The 12,121-nt window shown below is 45.3% G+C and overlaps 1 protein-coding gene across 2 annotated transcripts in view; it reads right to left on the bottom strand.

Annotated features, from left to right (window-relative positions):
- Nucleotides 1–11,883, bottom strand: part of nmral1.S (NmrA-like family domain containing 1 S homeolog) — a 41,927-nt gene extending 30,044 nt beyond the window's left edge. The window contains exon 1 of one of the 2 annotated variants that reach the window (XM_041578594.1): nucleotides 11,829–11,883. In XM_041578594.1, the coding sequence (XP_041434528.1) occupies nucleotides 11,829–11,868 (40 nt within the window). In that variant the 5' untranslated portion in view covers nucleotides 11,869–11,883. Of the gene's footprint in view, nucleotides 1–10,661; nucleotides 10,764–11,828 lie in introns of those variants that run through there. The other variant, XM_041578593.1, reaches the window with a different exon arrangement.
- Between the last annotated feature and the right edge of the window lie 238 nt (nucleotides 11,884–12,121).

Below are 12,121 nucleotides of genomic sequence, written 5' to 3'. Positions count from 1 at the left end.
CGTGCTGCGAGTCGCACCTCATGCGTGACATGAGGAGCTTACATTAGCTTTGGGACGGGTCTGAGGGAAATTGCGCTTATGCGATCTCTAGTGAGTGTGAGCATAACAGTGATTATATAAGCTGTCGCGCGTCGATATCGCGAGCTCAGGTCATGAGTGTGGACGACACTAGCTGTGAAGAACGCGAGGTAGGTATTTCGTAGCACTGCATAGGTGAGCGCCTCATGGTCTATGAAGAGGGTCCGTCCTTTCCAATGTGATAGATTTTGTGATAGTGTCCTCTCTTGATTGAGAGTCAGATTGTATCTTGAGTGGTCTGCTTGCAATAGGTCGAGTGTCCATAGCTCGCCTCTCAGTACAGCTACGTGCCAGATGCTTTTCCGTATCGAATCGGCTTGGTTTGGTTGACGAGAACTGTGAATGATGTGTGGAGGATGCCTCTATAATCGCACTCGAGATCGCGTCTAGATGGGGCATAATCGAGGAAAGGAAAGAATTTTTGTATTCATTAGTTCATGACTATATTCCTAGGAATGATGTATCTTATCGCCGTGTTTACTATGGCTAGTAGATCATAGCTCTAAGTCTTCAGCAGCAAGTTCGTCGATCGAATAATAGGTAAAGATATGAATAGCTAGCGACCACATAAAGCGATTTAGCAAAATGTGACTGAATGAATGATAGAGAGGTGGGCATAGAAATGTTGGGATTAAGTAGTGCTGAAGAGGTATGTATACGAAGGTATCGCTAAGTAGAGATAGGATCTATCACTATTGTAGGTTGAATAGCGCGCTGAGTTGTTGGATTAATTACATATGGAGAAGGGAGCAAGGTTTAACATCGATAGGTAGTGTATAGCAGATAACGTATAGCATATCGTATATGTGATGCGTATAGATACGTGCGGTTATGCAAAATAGCCTCAGGAATGCTCTGGTCTGCCGTCATCGATATCGCTGTGGTGAGTAAGTGTGCATTAGTGGTATGCGCCGTATTGTTTCTTCCTACGTGCTAGTCTCGGTGCTGAGTGAAGGAGTTGTTGTTATTTATGATTGTTGTGGAGGCTGATGAGCTTGCTTCGTGACCTCTCTTGTGTTCGTCGGGTCGCGACAGCTCTGTGGAATGTCACTCAGAGCGACGCGAGCTCAGCATGACTGGTGTGTATGCAGCGGTACTAGGAGAGCTAATGTGCAAGTCGAATTCAGGGTGTGTATAGGTTAGAAGGGTGGTGGTTTGTTCGCTTTTTGTTTGATTTTGTGGAGACGCCATGGATTGTGAAGTAGGTCTATACAGTGAGTAGGAAGTTCCGACTTGTCCGTATTCGAAAAGCATTGGGCTCACGTATAGTGCGGGCTGAGAATGAGCTGGTGACCGGCTGTAGTTAACCCTTGACGATGTGTAGAGTTAGCTCTAGCCCTTTGCATAAGTTAACTAAGGCAAATTCAGAAAATTTTGCCTAATAACGTGATTGCAGGATATAAGTTAATAAACAATAGTTCTTATTCACTATTACTATGGCGAATAGGTAAGACGACAATTGTTTCAGGCCCAAATTATATTTAAAATTGTTACCTGATATAGATGCCCTCTTACGCCCTATTTACACCACCAATTTTGCTCTCGCTATCATGATTCGAATAGTGACGAGATTTTATAAAACACGCTCAGATATCCTATCCACAGAGATCGGAGCATGTGAGTAACGCAATCATAGGATGCAATCCATTTATACTGTGTATTGTATAAGCTAAGATAGGAGGAAGTCTCACCGCTCACTCTGGTTCTCTCTGGAGTGAGACTCTAATTCCATATCGAGTTTACACTCGATACCCTCACATGTATATCACTAAACGGAATTTTCACATAAGTGGGCACCAAAGATACTCCAGTCCATCATCGAATTAATATGGGATAAACCGCAAGAAGAATCAGCTGGAGATAGCGCATACCAAGTCTCTTTTGCTTTAGATATGCTCTTTAAGGACACTCTATCGGGTTTTGTTTATCTAGCCATGAGTCATTCTTCTTTCTATCTTCTGCAAAAACTTTATACTGTGGAACGTTGGGGTTGTACGTTATTCTCAGTTGTAAGGATTTCCTACATTCCGAAAATACATTACATCCATGGTTTCATACATGCGCAAATGATAACTCAAAAACACATATATTGGGACACGATGAATACTTTTAGTGCGCTAGCAGATCCACTCAGTTTCCTTTGATATGGCTCTAGTAACGAGTACTCTGGTAGGGCATGTGGTATCTAAGAATGTAAGGTTTAGGCATGTGGGACTCCTCATGGGTCAACTTGATAAAGATTCACTGTGTATCACAATGTCAATTGGGACCAGTCATTTCTCGAGCTTGGGCATCTTGTGATGGTTTTGCCAGATATAGAGCCACTTTGGTGTCATAATGTCAAGCTCTGTACATGAGCCTCACCTCGTGCGCAGCCTTTGTCTGCCTCAGATATACCACTCGTACCTACTACCCCATAGTAGCTACTGCATATCTAGATGGGGCTCGTGGCAATGTCCAAGGAAGTGTACTTCGGCATACTTACAGATGAGAGAGGCGCTCACTAAGATACTGCACTACGGTATCATCAGGCCATTCCAGCAATGATGTTTATCGGCCGATAGGGTGAGGCTCGCGATACAATCACACCGAGGATTCATTAAGTAGCCGGCTTGGGCAAGGAGGAGAGAGAAGAGTGATATTGCTCCATTCTCTCATCTCCACACACGTGGCAAAAAAGATGTTAACATCAGACACCCTCAAAGGCGGAGCACGCTATATCACCCATAATCGAAGACTCTAAAGATTTACTACCAGCACAAGGAGAGTATCTTGACAGGCTACCCCTATCATTCCGCACGCTGTCTAGATCACATTATGAATATATCCAGCTGAGAGCTAGCACATTCAGAGGGGTGGACAGGGGCGCGAGACGCCTCGCTCAGTGTGGCCGTACGTCACGCGTACAAGGCAGAGTGTGAGCCACTGCCACGCATGACATTTGCCAATTTGAGCCGCGACGCATCTACACCACTATTCTTACCTTGCTTGCCAGCCATGGCCTCGCGCACTGTAGCTATCGTGGGAGATCGGAGTCATCGCCAGAAGCATTTTTAAGGGCCTGACCACGTTCCACTCCTGCTTGTATTTTAATACATTATGTAGGAGTGGGGTGACTTCTGGCACGACTTAATTTTCCTTCGGGCTGTCTTCGACGGATATATTGAAATTTAATTTTGAATATTAGCACTCGGCGCGAAACAGTGACTGCCCCAAAGACTATGCAATATGCCTATTGTCTCTATGAATTGGAGTGGGCGAGAGCTCACCTCTACACAAAGCTTATATATTGTAATACTTTTGCTTAATGTATTCTCTTTTACGCGTTTTATGCAACAATCGTTTGTTGGTAACTCGGACAATACGCGAGCTAGAGCGACAAACTCGAATTTTACGTTTGTTTTGTTGTTTCTTATCAGAGTTATTGACTGCTGGGCTGTGTACGGGGGAAGCTACAGAAGCCTGAGCGATGGGGAGTGGAGGTAGGAGATGGGTTTATCTCTTGTACCGTGTTGGAGTGGTTGTCGGTGGGCGCACTGTCTGGCGACATGAGTGCCATAGTCGCTTTGCCAGGGGCCCAGAAAAATTACCTCGTATGTGTTCACTCGCGGAGAGTCCGCGTTCGATTTCTGATGTCCATGTGGCGCGGGCACAGATCACTGGGTGATACATATATCGATCACCTCGAATAGAGATCTGTAGATACTGAGGAGTACGTGCACAATTATGCTAAATGATGGCAATCACCCTGTAAATTGAGCAGACGCTCACTCACCGCAAAACTCTTCGTTACACAACAAAACTCTTTGGTATGATTTCCTCCATTCAAACTCGGGCTTTTGTTGTTCCTCCTGAAGGTCAAGCAGGTTTTATCGATATTTAGTAGAAGTGGAGTCTGAACGTGCACATGGGTAAACATGCGGACCATTTATTAGCAGATATCGGACATAGATTCCGATGCATCCAGACTTAGCTCGGAAGAGTTACTGCCTCTTCCTATGGACTCTGCGCTTGCCTTTGTTTGACCATCGGGTATGAGTGACAGGCAAGCCTCCAAGCCCCTGAGTCTTCGCCTAGCGCCGTCAGCTTCTTCACATGATACTCCAGGTCCCAGATGTCCTAACACGACCTATACGGTGGTCTCTCTCTCTAGGCGCCAGGACAGCAACGTTAATTATGCTCGCATATCCTGCTGATCCGTTGGCCCCGCTGCAAATAACAAGATATTTGTTGATGAGGGGTCCTGGGCAGTAATGAGGAGACTCCCAAGAAGATTACACAAAATTTGTCAAAAGGGTCCACTCAGGGCGCCCACTCGGCAAATCACCATCTGCAGCGGTATATTACCTTAGTTGAATGGAAGAAAGTTGTCAGCGTACGGGGTGCGGTACGCCAATATACAGACTTGTGGAGTCGAGTTAGATTGAAATCAGTATCACATAATCATGTGAGTACACGAGGGAGCCGTGACTTGAGGAGAAGACTAGTGGTGAAAATTTGTGACTGAGAGTTCGAGTGCGTGGTATGCCATCTTTGTATCTACCGACGCTAAGCTGGGTGTTTAACCAGAGTTTATGTTCTATACACTGTCAAAGATACAGTGGAGTCGACATCGTGCTGGGAGGTTGCGAGAGTTGATCATGAGTTGGGTGGAGTTCCAATAAATAGGAGTGGGAGTAGGAGCTTCAATAGAATTAATTCTATATCCTACACTGATGTGGACGCTGTGAATCTGACTGAGAGTGGATGTATATATGGCTCAAATGAGCACTGATGTGGTCGCTGTCGTGTATAGCTTTGGACTCATAGATGGCATGAGGGGCTATCAACTGAGAATATACAGATCGACTCAACTAGCTGAATGCGCTCGCCTGAGGAGTGGTGTAGGTCGAGTGGCGGATGGACCGTTCCTACAATTGGCGTCAGGTGTAAGATGTTACAAAGTCTAACATTATTCAGAATAACTACGGGCTAGTTGCTCTGGGCCACCTTGGGTGGTATGTAGATGAGTGGTGTGGAGTACAATACTGTTGGGCGTGTTATGCTCTAAGCATAATATCTATAATACACTAGATGGTGTGAGGTGCTTGCTTTGGGGGAGTTAGTTAGGAAGGAGTAGGAGTGGATGTGATTACAATAGTGGGTAGTGTTAACAGCTCACAATCTCCAATTATACAAACAGGGTGTGTGGACAGTCTAGCATTAGCTGCGGGCAGTATGATATGGGCACGATAAGTCGATGGAGTTCACATTTTAAGTTAGGTGGAATAGACGCGCTGTTGATACCAATAAATGATCAATAATAGTCAGGATCAGCCATAAAGCCATGCTGGAGTTGAATATTAATTGTGGTATTGACTGCGGTTGTTTGAGTTATAATATCACACTAGTGGTGATTAGCAGAATTATATCAGATTACTAATCAACTAATGTAAAATGAAAAGATTTCGAGGGGGAGCTGTACGTGCAGAATGTATGGAGTCATTGTTTACATAAGTATGAGGTTGGACGTTACATAGATGGGTATGAGTAGCATAGAGTATACTCAGATAGCACGACATCGAAGACAGGCTTGTCTGGCCTCGGCCACGCTTGTTACTCGATGTCCGTTTGCGCGTGAGAAGTTGTACAACATGTGTGGGATTAGGTGGGTTCCACCAGGCTTGAAATGAGCTGTAACTACCAGGGAGTGAGCATTGGCTAGGTTGGTGGCGCACGTCTGTGTCGCTGATATGATGTGGGTATAGGTAGTGTAACATCGGTGCTATAGTATGTACAAAGGGGACAGTGGCGATCTCTCATCAGGTCAGTATTATCTCTTGGGACGTACTTGCTGTCTGGAGGTATTGTATTAGTGGGTGTGAGTTTAATGCACGCTATAGTGGGATAGCGCCTGGAATCCTATAGACTCGACGCTCAGATTACACACGGGAGTGGATTGCAGGTGCGCTAGTTGGCTGGGGCATGACTAGGCGGATAGAGAGTTAACATGGTGGGTAGGTACATAAAGTCCAGTATACCACCTTGGTGCACGTTGCATGTGTCTGTGTGGTTATGTCTAGATGATGGTAGTTGGCGAGATCGGACGAGTAATAGATTGTGTGAGTACGCTCGTTGAGCACTCAAAAGTGAGAACATTACGAGCGAGATGTGCTGGCTGGAAGATGTGAGTATGGAGGTTGAGGTGGGAGTGGTTACATGTGGGTGGCGTCATAGGCTTACACTAAATCGCTTGAATACAGGAGTTAGCTGTGGCGTAGGGAGTTGTAGTATCGAGGTGGAATGGATAGTTTACACCTTGTGGGATAGGCTCACATCATAAGAGAGTAGCAGGGAGTCTGTCTGACTTGGGAGGTTGTGTGCATGCAGTGGAGTTGGTGCAGTTACCATTGGTTGTGGCTAGGGTACAGTTAGATGAGGCAGCATAACACGGCCAGCGCATCGCTAGCCTGGTAGTTGTATGATGGGGGTGGTACCGGTGATGATCATAGTAGGTTCTTAGGTACATTTCGATATCAAGTCGTTGATACTTAGGTGAGTGCCCTGCTGGGAGTTTGGATGGATGCGCGTTGGATGATGGATTGGCCACCAGTTATGACTTATTACTGTCTCACAAGTTCATCATTTGTCTTTTGATTAACACATGGTTCAAAGAAAGTTGGTGACAATCCCAATAGGCAGCAGGATGATCGTGCTCTCCGGGCTCAAGATCGCCGTATCTCTTAGACTGGTTCTATTGTCGCGGCAGTTAATCAGCTACTACACAACCTTGTGCGCTCGGACTGTTCTTTTAGCTGACACGGACGGCTGTCTTATGTTGATTGATCCCGCTTTTGTCTTATTGGGTGCCTTTCCACATAGTTCCGGTCATTCAGCCATCGGCCAGTGCAAAGGGCGGCAAGCAACGTAGAGGTCCTTTCTCTCACTACGCTACTACTAGGAATAGGACGCATCAGTGGAAGCGATTCTCACGATGAGCGACACTTTGGGGAACAGCCAAGACACGGGACAGACTCCGATCAGGTAAACCCGATCTATACGCCTGTAATACCATGTCATAAGACCGCATACATAAGCAGATGAATCCACCGCGCACCTATCACGATAGTCCATGTAAGTGGAGACCGGACGATACTATACCAGACATCCAGACCACATTATCCGCTCATCACGCCTAGTTATATTGCATCCCATCACTGTTGAGCATGCGCACAACTATATCCAGGGCGCGGGTCATCTATGGATCAGCTCTTTGTAAATATCCTCATAGGGACTGTCCTCACATACGCATCTAATTGAACCACCTAGCACCACACATACATAGAGCCAGTAACTACCACCCGTCTGAGTCATAGGTTCTTGTTCACGACAACCACACTAGTCTCCCAATGTCTAAATAGCCTTTGGGGGTTTTATATCCAAAGTCACCGGGAATGTTTCCATGATACTTAACACCCTATCATAACCCCTCACACTAGCTTCTATAGCCCTGCTTTGAATACCGATAACCATCTAATATTAGCCTGGATAAATATACCGCAATCACACATCACTCTAATCCCCCAACGACCTCGCGTAATAAACCATTACCACGTAATTCACCTTCATCAAACGCTGTATTATTATGCTCGTTAAGAACCATTCATAGAGCCCACACATTCAGATTAACTCTCACCATCATGACGCTGTATAGACCTACCATGAACCCACTCGCGAGTAAGGTCCTTTACTATACCCCTCAGGTCTCAACACTAGCTGTTAGAGTCTACCCCACAGCTGGATACTAAGAATACCTCCAGAGAGCACCCCATCATAATAGTCCGTGTAAATTGATGTCTCTGTCCATCATAAGCTTGCGTAATTGCGATCGCGGACCATCACATAGCAGTATATTACCCCATCATTACAGCCTGTAAACTACCCCTATCCCAATAGCCTGCTCAAATATCCCCAGTCCATCTTATCCTGTATAACTCGCCTATTTCCTAATTGAGCCGTGGATTCATAACCCACCCAGGGCGATAGCCTGTGTCATTATGACCTCCCATCCCAATAGCCCGTACAAGTGATGATACGCATCCAAATATACAAGCCTGGTCATAACCCATTCATTCCAGCTCTGTCCTTATTGCACGCACCCAGAATTAGCACTGTAAACGCTCATCATAAACCTGTTACTACCCCCTATCTACGCCTGTAATACCCTAAATCATAGCGCTGTTTAATACCCCCATCTATACCTGTAATTACCCCATCATAAAGCCTGTAACTTGCATTTACGTGCTGTGCGGTATGGATGAGAGGTCTGCATGAAAGGCTACTTTCGATTTGAGGGTTGCCGTACTGCGACCCCATCATAGCCTGTGAATACCCTCCATCAGTGTAGCCATGTAATACCCATCATAGCCTGTAATTACCCCATCACTAACCTGTAATACCCATAAATAGCCTTGTTATTACCCCATCATAACCTGTAATCCCCAATCAGTAAGCCTGTAATAACCCCATCATAGTCCTAGTAATGACCCCCATTCGATAATCCTGTAATACCGCCCATCATAGTCTGTGAATAACCCCGCATCATATACCGTGTAATACCCCACTCATAAAGCCTGTAATACCCCCATCACATAGCCCGTATTAGCCCCGAATCCATAACTGTAGATTACCCCATAATATCCTGTGAAATGGACGGCCATCATAGGACCATCATATCCCCAATCATAGCCTGTAAAGTACCCCATCCATAAGGCTGTAAATGAGCCCCATCTAGGCCGCTGGTATAATACCCGTCATTAATAAGACACCGGAACCCGAATCAGTAGCCGCTGTAATTACCTCCGATTCGATAAGCCTCTGTAATACTGCCAGTGCATAGCCAGTAAGATATTGCCATCATCAGGCCTGTAATCACCCATCATAGCCTGTCAATACCGGCCATCATAGCCTGTAATACCCCATTATAGGCCTGTAAATATCGCACCAATCATAGCGCTAGTAATACCCCATCAATAGGACTGTAATACGCCCATCACGAGCCTGTTAATACCGCCATGCATGAGCCATTGTAATACCCCATCATAGCCTGTAATACCCATCATAGCACTGTAATACCCCATCATGCCTGTAAAAACCCCATCATAAACCTGTAATACCCCCCTTATAACCTTAAATAAACCCCTCATGCCTGTAATACCCCCCCTTTTAAAACCCCTTAAAACCCCTCTACCCCGTAAACCCCATCATAGCCTGTTAAACCCCCTCATAAAAACCCTTTAAAACCCCCCTCATCCCCGTAATACCCCTTTAAGCCTGAAATTTCCCCTTTTTACCCTGTAAAAACCCCATCATTTGCCGAAAATCCCCATTATAACCCTTTAAACCCCCAAAAAAACCCGTAATACCCCTAAACAGGGAAAGGGGGATTTTAAAAAAGGGGGGGGGTCAGGGAAGGCCCCCCCTTTTGTAAAACTTGGTACAGAGTAACCACTGGAAGCCAATCAGCAATGACTTGTCACATGACTGTACAAATGTTAGGAATTCTATATCATGTGTGTGTGTCATTATCACATATACAATATATACAATACACACACACACACAGGACTAACACAATAAGCAACCGTTTCACTTGAATGTGACATGAGAAAACATTTAACTAAACAATTACACAAATAACATGATGTGATTGGTTGCTATGGGGAAGTGTCCCGCAGCAGCAGTGCATTGTGGGTAAGTGTTTGCAGGTAATTATTCTTATTAACGAGCCATTTCTGGCACATTAGTGAGTGGGGCTCCTTGTGTAAAGTCCATATGTGTAATAAGTAGCACAGAGAATGCCGAGGTGCTGTAACCCATGGCAACCAGCAAAATCTTTGTTCACTACAGGTAATTGCAGCCTGTGTCCCACCCCTTTACTCTCAGCCACATATTGAATCCACGTTGTGTAATTAGTGATGGCGCTGCAGCCTGAGCTGGATTATGTGCAGCCATGCAGTGTGGATTCAATATGTGGCTGATAGTAAAGGATGGCAGCTGTATGGCAGGTTAGTGTGTGTCAGACAATAGTGAGTGGGATAGAGAGTGTAATAGTGAGTGTAATAGTGAGTGTATGGCAGGTTAGTGTGTGTCAGACAATAGTGAGTGGAATAGTGAGTGGAATAGTGAGTGGAATAGTGAGTGTATGGCAGGTTAGTGTGTGTCAGACAATAGTGAGTGGAATAGTGAGTGGAATAGTGAGTGTATGGCAGGTTAGTGTGTGTCAGGTCATAATGAGTGGAATAGTGAGTGTATGGCAGGTTAGTGTGTGTTAGGTCATAGTGAGTGGAAGAGTGAGTGGAATAGTGAGTGTATGGCAGGTTAGTGTGTGTCAGGTAATAGTGAATGGAATAGTGAGTGGAATAGTGAGTGTAATAGTGAGTGTATGGCAGGTTAGTGTGTGTCAGGTAATAGTGAGTGGAATAGTGAGTGTAATAGTGACTGTAACAGTGAGTGTAATAGTGATTGTAATAGTGAGTGTATGGCAGGAGTATGAGACGAGAGTGTTAGTGAGTGCACAAACCCCCCCCCCATGTATCACTCACCTGTGGCCCCAAACACTGTAACAATTCTCCGTGCAGCCATAGTGCAGAGACGCAGTGAGACTGGAACCCCGGGGCTGAATTTATACAGTGGGTGCTGCCCCTCCCCCATATGAGGTGTCACTGTGACTCAGCACAACAGAGGGGAACACACCTATTTACTAAATACAGTCCTGCTGACTCACCACAACTCACACTCATTCACTGACTCAATGCAGCAGCCGGAGCTGGATTATGTGCAGCCATGCAGTGTGGATTCAATATGTGGCTGATAGTAAAGGGGTGGCAGCTGTATGGCAGGTTAGTATGTGTCAGGCAATAGTGAGTGTAATAGTGAGTGTATGGCAGGTTAGTGTGTGCCAGGCAATAGTGAGTGTAATAGTGAGTGTATTACAGGTTAGTGTGTGTCAGGCAATAGTGAGTGTAATAGTGAGTGTACGGTAGGTTAGTGTGTGTCAGGCAATAGTGAATGTAATAGTGAGTGTAATAGTGAGTGTAATAGTGAGTGTATGCCAGGTTAATGTGTGTCAGGCAATAGTGAGTTTAATAGTGAGTGTAATAGTGAGTGTAACAGTGAGTGTATGGCAGGTGATAGTGAGTGTAATAGTGAGTGTAAGGCAGGTTAGTGTTTGTTGGGCAATGGTGAGTGTAATAGTGAGTGTAATAGTGAGTGTATAGCAGGTTATTGTGTGTCAGGCAATAGTGAGTGTAATAGTGAGTGTAATAGTGAGTGTATGGCAGCTTAGTGTGTGTCAGGCAATAGTGACTGTAATAGTGAGTGTAATAGTGAGTGTATGGCAGCCTAGTGTGTGTCAGACAATAGTGAGTGGAATAGTGAGTGTATGGCAGGTTAGTGTGTGTCAGGAAATAGTGAGTGTAATAGTGAGTGTAATAGTGAGTGTAATAGTGAGTGTAATAGTGAGTGTAATACTGTGTGTATGGCAGGTTAGTGTATGGCAGGTAATAGTGAGTGTAATAGTGAGTGTATGGCAGGTTAGTGTGTGTCAGGTAATAGTGAGGGTAACAGTGAGTGTATGGCAGGTTAGTGTGTGTCAGGTCATAGTGAGTAGAATAGTGAGTGGAATAGTGAGTGTAATAGTGAGTGTATGGCAGGAGCATGAGACGAGAGTGTTTGTGGGTGCACAATACCCCCCCCCATGTATCACTCACCTGTGGCCCCAAACACTGTAACAATTCTTGGTGCAGCCATAGTTCAGAGACGCAGTGAGACTGGAACCCCGGGGCTGAATTTATACAGTGGGTGCTGCCCCTCCCCCATATGAGGTGTCACTGTGACTCAGCACAACACAGGGGGACACAGCTATTTACTATATACAGTCCTGCTCACTCACCCCAACTCACACTCATTCACTGATTCAATGCTGCGGCCTGAGCTGAATTATGTGCAGCCATGCAGTGTGGATTCAATATGTGGCTGATAGTAAAGGGGTGGCAGCTGTATG

Source organism: Xenopus laevis, chromosome 9_10S (assembly GCF_017654675.1).
Source record: "Xenopus laevis strain J_2021 chromosome 9_10S, Xenopus_laevis_v10.1, whole genome shotgun sequence".
Lineage (NCBI taxonomy): Eukaryota > Metazoa > Chordata > Amphibia > Anura > Pipidae > Xenopus > Xenopus laevis.
The sequence above is the reverse complement of the archived record's forward strand: the minus strand, read 5'-3'. Positions and strand labels throughout refer to the sequence as shown.